This window comes from Camponotus vicinus, unplaced genomic scaffold (genome assembly GCF_025532165.1).
Source record: "Camponotus vicinus isolate PSW18456_S1 unplaced genomic scaffold, iyCamVici1.0 SCAF_11, whole genome shotgun sequence".
Lineage (NCBI taxonomy): Eukaryota > Metazoa > Arthropoda > Insecta > Hymenoptera > Formicidae > Camponotus > Camponotus vicinus.
The window spans coordinates 10,614,794-10,631,906 of NW_028141947.1; the positions used below are offsets into that span (position 1 = coordinate 10,614,794).

At 30.3% G+C, this 17,113-nt stretch overlaps 4 protein-coding genes and 1 long non-coding RNA gene across 29 annotated transcripts in view; 2 read left to right on the forward strand and 3 right to left on the reverse strand.

Annotated features, from left to right (window-relative positions):
• The window catches only part of Mmd (disintegrin and metalloproteinase domain-containing protein mind-meld), a 39,405-nt gene extending 28,638 nt beyond the window's left edge, over positions 1-10,767 (forward strand). For 6 of the 19 annotated variants that reach the window (XM_083082590.1, XM_083082582.1, XM_083082591.1 and 3 more), the window contains exons 20-26: positions 556-708; positions 3,054-3,125; positions 4,770-4,915; positions 5,964-6,306; positions 6,568-6,684; positions 8,126-8,335; positions 9,969-10,767. In XM_083082590.1, the coding sequence (XP_082938716.1) occupies positions 556-708; positions 3,054-3,125; positions 4,770-4,915; positions 5,964-6,306; positions 6,568-6,684; positions 8,126-8,335; positions 9,969-10,440 (1,513 nt within the window). In that variant the 3' untranslated portion in view covers positions 10,441-10,767. The remainder of the gene's footprint in view (positions 1-555; positions 709-3,053; positions 3,126-4,769; positions 4,916-5,963; positions 6,307-6,567; positions 6,685-8,125; positions 8,336-9,968) is intronic. The other 13 variants (XM_083082592.1, XM_083082584.1, XM_083082594.1 and 10 more) reach the window with 11 other exon arrangements.
• The window catches only part of LOC145961952 (uncharacterized), a 60,188-nt gene extending 48,461 nt beyond the window's left edge, over positions 1-11,727 (reverse strand). Inside the window, exons 1-2 of the long non-coding RNA XR_014435752.1 lie at positions 11,014-11,727; positions 7,769-7,854 (exon numbers count right to left, since the gene is read on the reverse strand). This is a non-coding gene — a long non-coding RNA (uncharacterized LOC145961952). The remainder of the gene's footprint in view (positions 1-7,768; positions 7,855-11,013) is intronic.
• LOC145961949 (sin3 histone deacetylase corepressor complex component SDS3) lies at positions 11,455-14,075 on the forward strand. Of its 4 annotated transcripts, none has more exons than XM_083082608.1 (8): positions 11,470-11,730; positions 11,898-11,967; positions 12,047-12,160; positions 12,249-12,450; positions 12,514-12,694; positions 13,041-13,155; positions 13,245-13,329; positions 13,390-14,075. In XM_083082608.1, the coding sequence occupies exons 1-8, from the start codon at positions 11,598-11,600 to the stop codon at positions 13,483-13,485; spliced, it is 996 nt and encodes a 331-aa protein (XP_082938734.1). In that variant the 5' UTR covers positions 11,470-11,597; the 3' UTR covers positions 13,486-14,075. The 4 variants fall into 4 exon arrangements, with proteins under 4 accessions (XP_082938732.1, XP_082938731.1, XP_082938734.1 ...); XM_083082607.1 differs by having other exon boundaries at positions 11,477-11,730; positions 13,038-13,155; XM_083082606.1 differs by having other exon boundaries at positions 11,455-11,730; positions 13,245-14,075.
• On the reverse strand, positions 12,887-14,467 carry LOC145961950 (E3 ubiquitin-protein ligase MARCHF3). Of its 2 annotated transcripts, XM_083082611.1 has the most exons (3): positions 14,226-14,467; positions 13,850-14,019; positions 12,887-13,766 (listed from the first exon to the last, which is right to left on the reverse strand). In XM_083082611.1, exons 1-3 carry the CDS (start codon positions 14,460-14,462, stop codon positions 13,577-13,579), a joined length of 597 nt encoding a protein of 198 aa, XP_082938737.1. In that variant the 5' UTR covers positions 14,463-14,467; the 3' UTR covers positions 12,887-13,576. The 2 variants fall into 2 exon arrangements, with proteins under 2 accessions (XP_082938737.1, XP_082938736.1); XM_083082610.1 differs by having other exon boundaries at positions 12,943-14,019.
• A 107-nt stretch (positions 14,468-14,574) lies between these two features.
• On the reverse strand, positions 14,575-16,450 carry LOC145961951 (uncharacterized). Of its 3 annotated transcripts, none has more exons than XM_083082613.1 (6): positions 16,315-16,450; positions 15,798-15,957; positions 15,543-15,724; positions 15,147-15,273; positions 14,887-15,059; positions 14,575-14,810 (listed from the first exon to the last, which is right to left on the reverse strand). In XM_083082613.1, the coding sequence occupies exons 2-6, from the start codon at positions 15,942-15,944 to the stop codon at positions 14,726-14,728; spliced, it is 714 nt and encodes a 237-aa protein (XP_082938739.1). In that variant the 5' UTR covers positions 15,945-15,957; positions 16,315-16,450; the 3' UTR covers positions 14,575-14,725. The 3 variants fall into 3 exon arrangements, with proteins under 3 accessions (XP_082938739.1, XP_082938738.1, XP_082938740.1); XM_083082612.1 differs by having other exon boundaries at positions 16,180-16,433; XM_083082614.1 differs by lacking the exon at positions 16,315-16,450 and adding an exon at positions 16,041-16,100.
• Between the last annotated feature and the right edge of the window lie 663 nt (positions 16,451-17,113).

A 17,113-nucleotide genomic window follows, 5' to 3' on the forward strand; every position in this document is an offset into this window, starting at 1 on the left:
AATATTATATGTATAATTATATTTGCAATAATTATATTAAAAAAAGTGTTGCATATTAATCAATGTCAATTAAGATTCGATCAATACATTGATTAGCATTAGAAATATTTATTTCTATATTGGATCTGTGTAAAGAATTATATATACTTAAAAAGGCTCAGAATTTTTAGATTTGTATTACATAGACGTTTATATTATCTAAATTTTCTTTACATTCATCGGCGCTTTAAATTATATCGATAAATTCTTTGATTGGTATGTTATATAGTAACATTTATATCTTTCACAAATCTAGTTAATTCAGGTAATTTTTTGATCCATTAATACAACTAACAAAAAACTCAAGTTTTTTTCAACTAATTAATTGTACATTGGCAAATATGTTCGTAATCAATAACAAGATTAATCACAATTCTCACAATTGATAATCTCTGTTAACATCATTAAAACCATTGAATAATTTTCTGATATTCAAACGAACCTGCTGCTAGTCTGCATGTGCTTTGCCATTTTTCCCGTAATATAAGCTATGCGTAATGGGCGAATTTCTCGCAGAAGGAAGAGCACCGTCCAGAAATATGACCCGCCATACTCGAAAAAGCCGCAGCAGAAGAGCTATAGCGGAGTTTCCGGTAATCATCATGCGGAAGCTGCGGCGTTGGACACGGTCAATAAAATCCTCACTTTCGGCAGAATGCCTCATTACAGGTACGACTGTATGTACTGATTCATTTCGTTGTTTATTTTGCTAGTCACTGGCTATTTTAGATTACAGAATATTCTAATATATTCGAAGAACTTGTCAAAAAATTATCAAATTTTATAAGAAATAGGTGAAGTATATATAGCACATCAAAATTGAATTTGTTAAATGGAATTAATATGTATTTAAAGTAAAGAATCGATTTTAAAAATTATGTCATTTATAGTCAAACACATATACATTAGTTAATGTTCATAAATTATAAAAAATACCGTAAATTTTTAATGTATTTACGAATATATTAGCTAGTTTGATTTTCTGATTCCACTAAATTCAATTGATTAAACTGATTTCACTAAATGTAATTTATACTTTAGCAAAAAATGTACATATGAAATCTTGTTTACTTGAAAAAATTTAAAAATCTTATAACAATAAATATTTTTAATTTTATTATTTTACTTAAAACTCTCTTTCTTTCTCATTTCACATGATTGAAATATTTTGATGTTAATTAAATGCATTGCGTTGATTTAGATAACATATATTGATATAGTTGTCGGGCCTACCACGGGAGACTAGAAATCTTAAACAAATTGTTAATGGAATAATTTACATGATTGTAATATAATCCTATTTAACTTACAACTTGATGTTGGTTTTCTTACTGAAGGTTTCAAAGTAAAAATTTTCACAATAATGAAATTACAAATTACTACATTAACAGAATATACACATTAATATATAAATATGACGTACACATTGTAATAAGAGCATCTCATTACATCTTACATCCCATTTTATTTTTCATCATATTTCTCATCATTTCTCTCAATCGGCAAATCTTAACATGCATGTTAAACATATTCTTTTATTAAACCATCGCGATGTCCCAGAATATATCCTACAGATATTAATAAGTAACATGCATTTATCGATGTATAATGTAGGATTGATTGCAGCTCGAAATGCTTCTGTCGTTCGATCGTTTTCGAGAAATATCGTCATTATGTAACGATGAACGCAGTTCGCATCTTCCTAATATAGATAGCTACAGAAAGAGCCAAAGGTGATCAATTATTACTACATTTGAGAAAACTTTTATAATATTTTATTCCTTTCTTTTCTTCTCTTTTTTAATCATTCTTTTTATAAATCGACTTTTGATTGTACTTTTGGCTCATTCTGTATAATAATGAGCTTATTAATAAAAATGCATAAGCAGCTTTATATAAAAAATGAGCTGAAGTTTGCTTGAATCAATGTGATTTTGCGAGGAGTTCAATACCTTTTTATTTCAGGTAAATCTTGACTCCTCAACTTTACATAAGCTTTTAGTATGCGCTTCGTAATGATCTTCCTATTATGATACTGTTAATTGCGTTAAATTTTTGAATATAAAATACTGAATTTTTGAAGAATTACAAAATAATATGTACATATAATGAATTATTATATAGTAATGTGAAATTATTATACTTTAATGAAATATGTATTTTTTTCCATAAAACTTTATTCTGATTCATAAATATCTTGATAATAATCTTCATTATAATACCAAATTATAACATTTTATATAAATTGTTCACTTTAAAGTTTTTAAACTAAAATAATAAAGATTTTGTTCTGTAAAATAGTTTAAATATTATTAAAAAAAATAATTTATTTATTAATCCTGTTTATCGGTAATAAAATCGAAGCGCGCGAACGACAGAAAATTACGAGACTAGCTCGGTCAATTTTTTTATTCCGCAAGTAAGGAAGTGGAAGATGGCATTACACACAAAATTTTATTAACCCTCAATTATAAAGAGTGCAGCGCTAATCTCAGTGTAAATAATTTAAACATGGTAAAAAATATTAATTGCAATCTCTAATAATTTTACTTATTTCGGCTAGATATCTGTATACAATTGTCTTCAAATATCTTTCTAAATAATTAAAGTTTTCAAATAAGATATTTTTTCAAATAAAATATTTTGATTATTAAAGAATAATCTATGATAATTTTTCAATGTAAGTTTATAGATTAATGTTACAGACAGAAATAATTCAAGTAAAATAGTTCAAGTATAATGTATTAAAGTTTTCATTATATTATAATTTCATGCGCGTGGAGAATCACGATCTAACAAATATCACAACAGATATCACTATCCAACAAATAATGAAGTAATTAAATTAATTATAATATAAATAAAGAATATTTTTATTATTGAAATTATGAAAATAGATGTATAATATATTTCTTATCGGAATTAGAATGACAAGCGGATTAAATGAACGGTGCACATGGTAGTTGAGGGTTAATAAGAATAGCCGCGGCATGCCTATATTAGTATATTTCTAGCCGCGGCGAGACCCAGCGCGTGCTGTTTCGACCCCCGAATAACGTCGCCGCCGCCGACGGGCCAAGAGTCAAGTAAGTCTCATGTGTCTCGTCGTCATGTCTCACTATCAATCAGTTGGTCCAATCAAGGAGTCATTTTTTAAATCAATTTTGATTTTCTTTCAACAGATTTTTCTAAAATGTTTTCGAAGACTTGAAAAATTTAATTTGGTAAATAATTCTTGATTGATATGTATAATTGCCATTATAATAATCATCGACATTCATTTCTATTTTATTAGCTATTAAAAATCAATAAATCATCGATATAATAATCGTTAATTAAAATTTGAAAAAAGCTAAATGAAATAATATCCATTTAAAATTGTACATCTGTGTATAAATTTAGCTTTTATTCCTTATTTGGGCCATAGCATTGCTCCGATTCGATAGATTATCGATCGGTAGTCCATCTGCGTTTTAATGATATCGAAAATAGTGTTTGTCGCGTTGCTGTTACTGTAATTACAGTTTCGCAATTTCTACCGATGTACAGAGTCAAGTCTTCTCTGCATCCAATTAATCTGCATTAAAATAAATAATCCGACCTGGAGTCCTCTTTCATTTCTCTTCTCGTATTTCGCACGAAATCATTTTCTGCACAATCGCAATTTCAATTCAGCTAACTTTGCAACACACGCTGCGGTCGAACCAAATATAAATAATTTGATCCTCGCACGCTTATTGCTATCCATTGCATTGATATTATTTTATCCCGCTAGAATTTTTTCTTTATTGCATGAAAATAAGTGCACTTATATACGGGATATCCCGTATATAAGTGCAAGTATTTTGTCATCAAGATATCCTTTTTCTTCGCAAGATAAAATCAGTGTATCTCGTGTACAGATGCTAATTAGCATATGATTTTTAATTATGCTATTAAACGTGAACGATACTGTACACGAAATTCACCAAAAATTAATTTCTCACTTGGCATTTCATCGCAAGAGCATTAAATATCATTAAATATTATCACCGTTCATTTTCACAATCAGACTGATGCAAGTAGGCAATGAGAAAAAAATTGCAATAATAATTGCGATTTATCGACAATTTATTTTGAAAATAAATTTCAGCACACATTGCAAGTGCTCTCCATCACTCTATAATTTATTATAGTTTTTTAAATCTTTATTTTAAAACAATATACTTGAATAAAAATATTGTGATTATCGATAACTAAGTCAAAATTCTGTTTCTTTTTGTTCAAAGAGAAGATTGTTATCTACAATTAGACGATTTATTTTTTATAAATTATTGTCAGATTTGGATGGTCTAATAAAATAGTTGTCTAATGAAAAAGTAAAGAAAAATCAAACAGACATAATTGTATTTAAAAAACCTATACTAAAACAATCCTAATAATAATATTAGTTTCAAAAATTTACAGACGTATTGTCTTGACTTATATTTTTGTGTTGGATTTATATTTATGAGATAAATATAGAAAAAATTATGTAATATAATACATAAGGTTATAAATATAAGAATTATAATATTATGAGATGGAAATATAAGGAAATAAAATTTAAAAATTTTGTTTTTATGATACACCTTTAAAAAATTGATTTGATTGAGTTACTGCACATTTCTTTTCGGAAACACAGAAAATAGTATAAAATATTAAGAAAATAATGTTAAAATATCTCGATATACGTCTGATCGATCTTTCAGGGAGCATAAACCGCAGCCGAAGAGACACGTGGAGGAGGAAGATGGAGGTACGGGAGCAGAGGAGGTTGTCTCTTTCATTGATCTTCCACCGAACAATCTCACAAAGTTGCCTGAGAAGGGAATTTTAAAGAAACACGGTGGTTACGGTATTGTAATACCTGATAGTTGTAACACAACAAGCGGGCGTAATGACTCATGATATCTCGTGAAGAGTAGCTAGAAGAAGTTCGAACTTTGACGAGTTGAAAGATCAAATAGCTAACTTGTAGTTTAAGTTATACGAATAATTATCAACCTTACATAATCGATGTAAAAAGACTTTAATAGAATATTCTTCTTCAGCGCTTATTGAGCATTTTAAATAATTATCAATATTAAATATTTTGATTCTATTTTTGAAAATATTAGTGATAATTTTAACAAATTATTCGTTTAAAAAGTTATTCTATAAATTATCGAATTATAATTATCTATTTTTTGACACATATAGATTAAATCAAGTGAAAATATTTAGTTCTTAGCTATCTTTCCTGATCAAGAAAATATTTTTGATTATGAAACTAAGTAAATATATTTCCTACTTTGTACTATTACATGCAGATATATTTGTTGCAGGTAAATTTGCATTTTTATTTTAGAATCAAAGTAATTAAATATCTCTAAAAAAAATTATCAATTGCGCACGCTACATGCATTGTATCTTTCGATTCCTTGCAAAATTGAACTTCTTGCATCGATCCTTCACGAACGTTAACCTTTTATAAATCAATAATATTCATATATTTCATTTTCATCATCTGACTCATCATAAGAAATAAACTCAACATATACAACTTTAAATACTATATAATATTATTAAAAATTTACTGTAGGATTTAATATTATCCCAAGATATAAAGGGTTAATACAGGATTATTTTTTAAAAATCTTCTAAAGAATTTTATAATCCCTTAACTCTCTCATGCGCTGATTAATCCTAGATCGTAAATTAACATTTTATTACATGTAAATAAAATATATCAGATTATTCAGATAATTTTTACATCCCCCGAAAATTAACAAGATATTAATCTGCAAATATACATGAAAGAAATCTCTGAAGAAGAAATGAATTGCGCACGAAAGAGTTAAAGCAAATTGCATCACGAGAATCCTCTTTTATGGAGCGGTAACTCTAAGTCACGTGTTTGCCAGGACTAGGTGGAGGCGCAATTGAGCATGTAGAGAGGACCTTGAATCAGCTGAATGGCTATCATGAGGACATACTCGAGGTGTTGAAAAACGCGGCGAGTCGTCGCGATCTCGCGGGTACCCCGTCGGGCAGCAGTAATCTTTTGGATGAGGACGCGCTACGCAAATCGTTGGCCGAATGCGGTTATCCCGATGTTTACCGCAAGGACACCGATGGTCAGGACAACGGCATCGATAATGGACAAGAGGAGGACGACGACGACGTAGAGTTGCAACCGCCATGCGGCACTATTCGTATACGCACTCTCGAGGATCTCATTCGTCAGCTCGAGCATCGTGCAACGAGGTAAGATGATTCTTACGTGCAGCAGTAATTTCTTGATGTTGCTTTAGATTGTCAGATGCTTTGACTCATAGCTCTTTAAATACGTGCTATTCGAATATCGATTTCGATGCCTCAGATCATACAATTTTTAAGAATTTGAAATTTTCAGTTCTTTAATCTTAACATATTGCATTCGCTAGTTGCTCGATTTTTATAAAATGTAATAATTATTTAAAATTTTTTTTAAATTAAAATGATATTAATGACTAAATCTGTCATCAGACCCTATTTGACTGGTCAAATGAGTCCGAGTGGATCCGAAGAGATTCGAATATCCGAGGGCGAACCGGATCGACACTACAGAATCGATTCTTCTGTCTGTAGCGAGTCATCTCAAGGGTAAGAACTTGCGAGATAAAATACGCGCTTATATAAGACAAGCTTTTAAACTTAGAGCCTGAATTTAAAAAAAAATGCAGATTCTAATTTCGAATTATTCGAAAATGTTTATTACAATACACAAAAAATATTCTTAGATGTTTTAGTAATGATTTGTAAAATAGATATTCGTTTCAATTCAATTTTCAACAATATGTACTTACCGAAACAACCGACTAAATACATTTGAGCTTTTTCATACTTTGTTAATCACGATTATTGTCAGCAGACATTTCACACGCTGCTATAACTCTCACTGTGAATTGCTTACTATCTTCTCTTTCGCTAATTTATATTATCTTAACCCTCTCATACATTAATTAGTTGCAAATTGTCGCAAAAGATATTTTATAAATATATTTTTGTAAATATTTTATAAATATTTCTAAATTACATTTTTATAAATTTATATCGATTTGATTTCTCTCTTTAAATTAATATATATAATTTGAGATATAATTTTTATATTCAATAATATATTCTATACGTATATTGCATGTATAAATCTTTTCTCGTTTTTATTATTGTATATTTTTATCACTTTGCAGAAATCAAGTTAAACTTTTCTTAGAAAATTTGGCGTTATATAATTCTAACATATTTCAAATGCGTAAAAAGCAAAAAATAAAAATAAAAAAGTATACAAATTAATGCACTTTTTGTTAAAATAATGAAAATATTTCAATAATTATAATAAAATGAGAGGGTTAATTTATTATCTTATTCTGCTTTTTCTATCTTACGCATCAAAAGGCTGTCAAACTCGACGCATTTATTTATGTATATCAGACACTATATTCATGTTTTGCGAAACTATAGATTACAAAACACGCGCAAGGATAACGGAAAAGAATACACATTTAATATAGCATATACAATAAATATTTACATAGAGAAAATTTATTCAAGGTAAAATGCGGAGTCTGTTTATACTAAATAATCGCAACGAGCTTGATTATAATAAATTAATTGTAATACAATTAAAATATTAAGCGCCGAGTAGCAGTGAAATTGTATAAATTCTTCAACGTCAAAATTGACTTACCAATACCACAGTGTGAATGTCGCTGTGAACGTCAAGTAAAATTGATTTACCGATACCACAGGTGTGAATGTCGCTGTTGCTGCACCCTAGAGAACATAAAGAGAATAATTGTTTATATCATGAATTATACAAATATATAGACGAATTAATTATACAAGAAATGGAGTAAACAAATAAATAGATAAGCGCCCTGAGTATTTTTTATATAATTATCAAATATTAATATCTTTCTCTGTTTCTAAATTAATTTATCAAATATCAAGAACAGAAACTATAAATAGCAGATAAAAGTCTTAGATAGAAAGCGAATACAAGTCGCGTAGATCTATGTAGGAATTGATTAGATTTCCTACGTAGAAGCAGAAGATGTAGCCGCGGCCGCGACGAGGACGCTAGTAGATTCGTCTACGGTAGATATCGTCAGCCGACGTCCCGAAGTCCTTACGGCAACCATCAACACACCCATCAACACTCCCATCAAATGCACCCTGAGGACGAGGGTATCTATGAAACTGCCGATCCTGACAGAGGCTCAAATACTAGGGGTGAAACACCCGATTGTGAAAGGTATCGCAAGATTCTTGCATCACGAAAAATCCTACGGCTTCACTAGTAGCGATTATTCACTGATATTATTTCTCGGTTTACGTCTACACTCCCACTATCACGAATCCTACGATAATCGCGCATACCTCAGATAAGGATGGTGCATGTATTGTTGTTTGTAAAAAAAAAGAATAAAAAATATTGACAAGTTGACAACGAAATAATTGTAAACAATATAAAAATTATGGCGCAATTTGAAAAAAGCAAGATTCTACATATTTTAGACAAAACTATATTTTTAATCTCATTACATATATAATTGTTATGTACACGTCGCTAATATTCAAGAACAGTAAAAAATTGTATTATAAGAAATTATTATTATTAGCTAGAAAGGATTTGAAGTTTACGTAAAGTATAAATGGACTCAGCATACAATTTAATTTGTAATTCCGCAATTGCATATATTATCAAATGAATCAGAAAATTCACAATGAGATGTAAAAATGTTCATCAACAATAATGTTTAAAAAATATTGAAAAAGAAATATATTGAGAAGCAAAATATACATGGAAGTCTGCACGCTTTTTCGTTCGCTTTTGCATTGTATGAATGTTACTCTAAACAATCGAACAATAACAACACACATATCCGGCTAGTGAGCTCGATCAAGTATGTCCCAAATCTACTTCACAAATATTCTTTCAAATAGCGTTGATCAAAACATCGTTAATTTATATTTTTCAAATAACTAAATTTTGTGTTTTTTTCCAGTTTTACTTAATGAAAGTTAACATCTAAACAGATCTGGGACACTTGATAAAGTCCACAATTATGGTCGAATCTCGCGCATGCTGCTTCTAGTTTTTTTTTTATTGTAAAATTAAAATGCGGAACGAATTTTTAATTTTTCAAGCGATTGTAAGAGACATCTACTTCTAATTCATCTTTTAATCAAATAATTTACATTGTAACCAATATGCGCACTTATCCTTATCTGAAGTTTTTCTTCGTGTTGGTTTGTTCGAAGATAATGTGTATAAGGAATGTTGAATTTTAAATAGAATAATCGTAGTGGTAAATCATAAGGCTTCGCACGCGCGCTTTGAATGTCTTAATTAACTTTTTACTTCTTGTGCATACGTGATGTTTTCTCAGGATTCGAGCTTAATTTTTTAATTTAATTTAGAGCTCATTAAAATAAAATTATATGGAAAACTTTATGAAATAAATATAAAAGTGTCTTTATTAGATAAAAACAATAATAATAATAATAATAAGTCTAATTGTTAAATTATGAATGTAATTTATTCAACTAACTATTATTAACTTAACTATTATTTTTTAAAAAGCTGTTAATTAATTGAAATTAAGAATATTATTAAAAATTGACCGATGCTCGTGTCAGTTTAATATATATATGACATACTTTTTATTTTTTCTTTATAAATTTTTTATTCTTTTTATATATCATTTATCCCATCAAATAACAGCTTGGAAAATCACGTATGCACCGAAGCTTTCGCTTCTTAGGTCAACTTGGTCTCCCGATTGGCTCCGTTTTACTGAATGTTGTTATGTCTCGCGTTCGAATGCAGCATTAGTGGCGGTGGACTAGATCCAATGGGCTCGTGTAATCTTATTATTTTCTAGTGATGCATTTATTCAAGCTCAACAACAAGTAGCCCGGTGGACTAGTGAGGATGGTGGAGGAGGAGGAGTGCAGCACCGGCCGCCGCAGCAACCACCCCCGCCACCTGCGATGCCGTTGCCGGTGCAGCAACAACAGCAGCAGCAACAGCAACACCAACTGCCGGTGGAACAACTGCCAATAAAGCAGCGCGGCTATTATCCATCCCCCCCACAAACCGAAAACAGCCCCGACGCTGGCAACAACGCCGAGGCCGAATCTGCTCAATCCCAACAGCAAACGCTAAGCGACGTTCGTGGAATCGATGTTAATCATTTGCCTAATATTAACAAACGCCCACTAGACGATAACTTTAGTCTAGATTGTAACATAATGAATAATGGTTCCCCCAAAGAATTAATTACCAACAACTCTAGTGATAACGAAAATACTGCCCTACTGCCCCCCACGCATTTTCCTGAGTACAAGCATTGATAATTAATTAATCGATGACAGATAGTGTCTGAGGAAAAAGGAGAGAAAAGGGAAAAAAGTCGTAATAATAATAATAATAATAATAATAATAATAATAATGATACTAATAATAATAATAATAATAAAACAGTATAGTGGTGTGACAATGATGACGATGATGACGATGATTTAATCTCGAACTCGCATTTTATACTGAATAGTGTAAATAACGATAAACTGTAATTGCGACGATTATAACAACAACAACACACGTATTAAATTATATTAAATTCAAATAATCTATATGAAATGTTTATTAATAAACATTAGTAAAACGATTTACTCAAATTTCATTGTGTCTGTTATTTTATCTTCTTGCAACTTTATCTTCTTCAACATCTCACAGTAATCGTAATTAATGAATAAATTAATTCATGAATTTATTTAGTCGAATAAAGAAGCTCGAGAAACTAGCGTTATCAAAACTATCTAGCGTTGTCAAATTTTATATAAATATATCTTGTTATATATATATACATAATCATATAAATGCAATGCGAAAACTTGAGAAGTTTCAAAAGCTGTTTTACATACCTGTTTGATCCCTCGATACGACAGTATAATCTCAAAGTAAGGATTTTTTATCGGTTACATTTAACACTTCTCGAATAGCGGCGCAAAATTGAAATTGACAGATACTTTGCAAGCTAACATTCGACGTACGCAATATCGCGGCGCGGTTTCTCGATATTCAAGAGTAAAAACACCAGACGGATCACTACGATAGACTTTTTTCAATTAATTAGCACTTTTAATTATCACTTTTCCGATATTTGCAAAGAAACGCAGAGGCACGTTTGACGCAGTTACCGCGCGCGGCGACCATTTTGAGTCAGCTGATCACGTGATCACCATGTGTTCAGTTTTGCAGCGCTTCGTCGCGTGCGATCATGGCTGCGGTCAAGAGGACGCTAAAGATGCTTTGAAGCGTTTGATGGACCAATCAGGGTAAAAGGAGTAAGGATTTCTTTAACCTGATTGGTCAATCAAACGCTTCAAAGCATCCTCAGCGTCTCTTTGACCGCAGCCCGTAAAATAGATTGAACCTAACCCAGATTTAACCTAACATGACCATAAACAACTAGTCAATGATTGAAGAATGCATTGTACGAGTATAAATGATCATGTCTTATCAAGATTCACAATTTTGCACGATGTACGATCGCCAAGACGATTATGATCTCGACGAGGACAACGAGGAATATTTGGAAGAAGACAGGGACGCCGAGGAACAAGATGATAGCGATGAAGGTATCTGTAATAATAAATAATAATATATGAGATAAAGATAAATTCTATTATTTCTTGTTTTTTTGGTTTTTATTTTTAGAATTGTATAGTTTTTTTTATGACATAAACATTTTAAATAATAATGAAATATTTGTGTAAAACTAATAAAGCAAGTGGAAATTTTTTAGATACCGAAGAAGCAAGTGAAACTGATATGGGAGAAAGAAAATCTGAAGAATATACAGAAATTAAAGAACAGTAAGTTTACGAAACATTTATATTTGCATATCAACAATAAATTTAGTGCTCGAACTATATTCAATATTCAATTTTTCAGGATGTATCAAGATAAGTTAGCAAGCTTGAAAAAACAGTTACAGCAATTGAAAGATGGGACACATCCTGAATATAATCGAAAATTAAAACGATTAGAAGCACAATATAAAGAACGGTAATTAATTTATCATTGTAATTAATATATAATAATTATTTGTGGAAAACTTTAATAATCCTATTAATTAATCTTTTATTTTTATTAGATTGAGATTGAATATAATCTATCGAGACTATTTGACAGAATGGGTTGAACGAGATTATATATTAGAGAAAAAAGCAGCGGTGAAAGAATTTGAAGAGAAAAAAATTGATCTGAAGGAAAATCTGCTTACCGATATGGAAGAAAAGAGGAAAATAATTGAATCAGACCGTCATACAATGGAACTTACTGGTGATTCGATGGAGGTATTGAAGATTATGCTTGCTAAAATAATATATATTTTTCAACATTACTATTTTATTAATTAGGTGAAACCAGTAATGACAAGAAAATTACGCAGACGTCCCAATGATCCAGTACCTGAAAAAGTAGAAAAACGACGAAAACCACCTCCGGCAACATTAAATTATATATTGGAGGATAAAGAGATCGAGCTCGATTTGAAAGCGATTAATCGCGCGAAAACGTCTGCAGCTGTTCGTAAACCAGGTGCACATCTACAGGCTGTTTCAAAATTCATAAATATTCTTTAGTATAAAAGTTCTTGAAAAACTAAGTAATACAAATTTACAGTTTTTAATTTCAAGCATTTTTCAATTGGTGCTTAATCATAACTTGGTTACTACTTTTAAATTCTTATAAGAAATTAATGCTTGGGATAAATCATTCAAAAATTTATTTTACTTAGTTATTTCTGCTCTAGTTAATTTGTTTCACAAATTTTGAAACACTATGTATAAATATAAAAAAACAAATACATATATATGTATGTAAAAACTAAAAATAAGAAATAAATTTTTTAATAAATAATTATAACTGTTTGTATTTACAGTAGTTTTACCACATTACAACGCGGTAAATATATCATCTCAACATATACCGCAACCGCCTGAGACTCCATTGGTGGAAACTCGGATAGAGGACGGCAAATTGTCATATGAACGAAGATGGTACTTTTATTTTTTACTATTTTATATTTAAAGCTTAATTTTTCTCAAAAATATAAAAAAATACTTTATTACAAATTTTTTAATATCAGGTTTCATCGTGGTCAACCTGTTTATGTCGAAGGCAAGGATCTTAACAGATTCGCAGCACATATTTCGGCAATTGGTACTGAGGCGGTAAGTATTCGAGATATATTATATAAATCGCATATCATCGCAAGATGTTATTTTTTTCAGATCTGGGTGAAAAAGGTTTCAGACAGCAGCAAAGTACGCATTTACATATCGCAATTGAGTCGTGGGAAGATCTCTATCAAACGACGGGCCTCTTAATCAATGTCTCGATTAACTCGACATCCATTGTCAGATCTCTATATTTCGTTTTTCATTTCTAATTTCTAAAGCAGCATTTTCCCGCGTCAAATTAATTATCTTCACAATGCTGGACTTCTGCCACCAATGAAACCATGCTTTTTGATGATATTGTAATGCCATGTAAATCCAGACGAAGAAAGATAAAATCAGTAATGCCATCATTGACAACAGGGAGCAGGTGGTCCATCGCGCGGGTGGGAAATTGTCGTAATTGTTCATAGCATAAAAATCCGCAGCAACTACGCAGATGTAGGAACACGCGATGGTTACAGGAATGACTATAAGACATCTGAGTAAATCGGCTTTCACATTGCGAGCGTACATTTGATGCTCATCCTGATTTAGGCACAACCAAACAATGATGGAGCGGAGAACTTTGTAACGAGGTGTTCGTTCTATTTGGAATTCATAGCCACATAATTCGCAATTATTTCTATTGCTCTCTTCTAGCCATCGTTCCAAACATTTCAGATGGATTGCACCCATTGTTCCCTAATTCCAGTTGTCAAATTTGTAATTATGTAATTATTAAAACTTTTTTTCAAATATATGTTTTCAATCAATAACGTCAAATAAGTCATTCCATAGATTAATGTGATTTATTGTAAAATTAAATAATTTTTGATATTCCAGGTTTGGATTTTTAGATCTCAAAATTTTTTGATATTTGAATTGTCATTTATAAAATTTTCTCAAACCTTGCACTTGCATGGATATATAACAGGCAATTCTTGATTAGGATCATAACAAATGCGACAGTTTATATCTTCCATTGAATTGCATGATAATTTGCTCCTTTTATTTGAGGTTACAGAATTTTCCAGCTCTGATTGATTTGTATATAATGATGCCGTCTCTTGTTCTAATTCGACTTCTATTTCTATTTTTGAAATTATGCTATCTAAAATGCTAATCACCGAACTTTTTGCAGTCATAGTGAGAGAATTCAATCATAGTGAGAATTTCTGCAAATATATTCATAAACAATTGCATAAAACATAAGACAGATGTATCCTTGTAACTTATAGATGTTCTTAGAAAAGGGACTTAAAGCGAGGAGCGTCCTTTATTATTGTGTATAAAAATTTGTATTATGTTATAGTGGATACAATTGAGTTAGTCGCGTGAATATCTTAAAGAGCCATGTAACTATGTGCACTTTGTAATAATTAATGAGTAAACTATAAACGAATGTTTGTCACTCCGCCATCATGTCCACACTGAGGCAATCTTCCCCCATATTACTAGGGGATGTCTCAAGTTCTCCAATTTCATTTGATTCGCTATAAATTCTTCATTTTAATATTTTGTTTTTAATAAAAGATTTAGAAAAAGAAATATTAGTAAGAGAAGGCTCACCTGTCCAAGGAAGGATCGTTACTAAACATTTCCGTTGGAACTGTGGGTGGTGCTTTTTCTGGTACAAGTTCCAGATATGTTTGACGAGATTCCAAATGTCTCTCCACTTCCTCTGGCGTCATGTGTCCATCAGACATTAAAGACATTGGAACTACATTATTTGAAGATTGTACCTGAAGATGAAAGTATATCAGTTATTCTTACAATTTATACATATTTGTTCTTTAAGTACATTATGCAGAATATATAAGTGCACTTACTATAGGTGTATTGTTTGTTTTTGCAACTTTTGGTGTACTCTTTTTTTTCTTACTGGTACTGAGTGGTTTTGTAATTGTTGATGAATGATGAGAAGTATGATTGTTGATATTCACCTCAACTTTTTTCCTAAAAATTGCATATAAAATTGTGATTAAATAAAGATTTTTTCTATATTATTTTCCCTATTATATCATAAAATTTTATTATTCATTTTATGATACAAGTTTCTATTATGATATAATAATTACAATTAAATAAGTTATTAATTGAATAAATTTTTATAATTCCTTATCAATTTAAAATAAAATTTTTCAAAATTAAATTGTTATATACATATATGTGTATGTATAATTGTTATAATATATACATATATGTATATGTGTATAGAATTATACCTTTTAGAATTGTCAAGACGAACAACTTCCTCATCTGATGACTCTGTTTCGTCGCTTTCACTGAACGATGCATCTACCTTTTCATATTGCAGCAAGCGATCCAATAGGAAACTCTTGTCTCTATTCACCTTGAGCAATTTTCTTTGTGTAGAACGCAGAGCTTCTTGGAAACACTCATTTTCCTGTAATGGAATATATATTTGATTAAAATGAAAGAAGAAGAAAGCACTAAACACGAAAATGTTTCTTGCATACATAAATCAGGAATTTCAGCTTCCTTTTGAGATTGCGGTACTGGTCCTTATAGTTAGGCACTTCTTCCTCAGGACTATCTTCATCGTCTTCCTCTTCTGCGTCTGCATTGTTGTTGGCAATGGATCTGCAATACCATCCTTCCAACATTGATCATCTGCAACTGTAAAAGAAAATTCTTTTTAAAGATAACAGTATTTATCAAAAATTCTCTTTCTACTTTCTTTTTGATCAAAATTATCTTACTCAACATTGCAATACAAAAGTTGTATCGCGAATCATATAAAGTTAAACTAAAAAGTAAAGTTATCCAATAATAAAGAAACATCTCGAAAATAACCGAATAAATATAATAAAATGAATAAAAAGATCTTGAGAGACGCACTTTGAGTTTCTTCTGGGAGGTTAAGTCGTGCAAGAAACGCGTAAACTTATACGTCAGCTGTTTAATCGTGCGAAGAAACAAATGTCAGTCTTTAATCAGCTTCGATATTAACGGCGCATTTTCCTTTGCACTCACTTGAAACCCCAAAATGATTTGTCGCACGTCGCAAGCGCTCGCGGCGGCCGATTATTGCGAAGATAAATAAGCTGTTTATGACTGGCTTCCATTCTGAACTCTTTATCGATTCCGTAGTAACTTCAGCGCCTTGCCGGTCGAACGGAAGTGCGCGTTGTGTCGTGTCAGTGTTGCAAACGATGAGAAATAAAAATATTATTCTACGATAAAATGTCACTAATCGTTTAAAAATTTGAACAACACGTGGTGTGTATTCTGAGATATATTATAATTATTATATATATAGAAATATTAAAATATCTTGTTATTAGCAATTAAATTTTAGACAAAGAAGAAATAAATTTAATTATTTTTAAATAATTGTTTCATTTTCTTAGCTATATATCTTAGCTATATGTCTTTATTATATATGTTGCGCGTCTATCACATACTACATATTTTAAAATTTAATAAATTTGTTTTTAAAAATTGTAATTGATTAAAAAGAATGTAATATGAAAAAAAGATATGATTAAAAAAGAAAAAGATAATTATACTTGTATAATAAAAAAAAGAATATATTATATATAATATATTAATTATATTATAAATTACATATTATGTAAAAAATTTCCATAAATTGAATTAGAAATTCATTCAAAGAATTGATATGAGAAATACAATATGATTTTGAAATATTAGAATTAAAATTTTATGTATGTTTGTGTAAAAAGAATTAAAAAATCTGATAATAAAATTACAAAAAAATCTCTTTTAAGTTCACTTTAACAATGCACTTCCTGAAAAGCGTATTACAGTC

Bases quoted from the DNA above. Each gene is read 5' to 3' on its own strand.
- LOC145961949 (XM_083082605.1), top strand. From the start codon at position 11,598: ATGATCATGTCTTATCAAGATTCACAATTTTGCACGATGTACGATCGC. The intron at 11,968-12,046 runs GTAAGTTTACGA...TCAATTTTTCAG, and splicing joins TATACAGAAATTAAAGAACA to GATGTATCAAGATAAGTTAG. The intron at 12,161-12,248 runs GTAATTAATTTA...TATTTTTATTAG, and splicing joins GAAGCACAATATAAAGAACG to ATTGAGATTGAATATAATCT.
- LOC145961950 (XM_083082610.1), bottom strand. From the start codon at position 14,462: ATGACTGCAAAAAGTTCGGTGATTAGCATTTTAGATAGCATAATTTCA. The intron at 14,020-14,225 runs GTTTGAGAAAAT...AACTGGAATTAG, and splicing joins TATATCCATGCAAGTGCAAG to GGAACAATGGGTGCAATCCA.
- LOC145961951 (XM_083082613.1), bottom strand. From the start codon at position 15,944: ATGTTGGAAGGATGGTATTGCAGATCCATTGCCAACAACAATGCAGAC. The intron at 15,725-15,797 runs GTATGCAAGAAA...ATTCCATTACAG, and splicing joins AGCTGAAATTCCTGATTTAT to GAAAATGAGTGTTTCCAAGA. The intron at 15,274-15,542 runs GTATAATTCTAT...TGCAATTTTTAG, and splicing joins CGTCTTGACAATTCTAAAAG to GAAAAAAGTTGAGGTGAATA.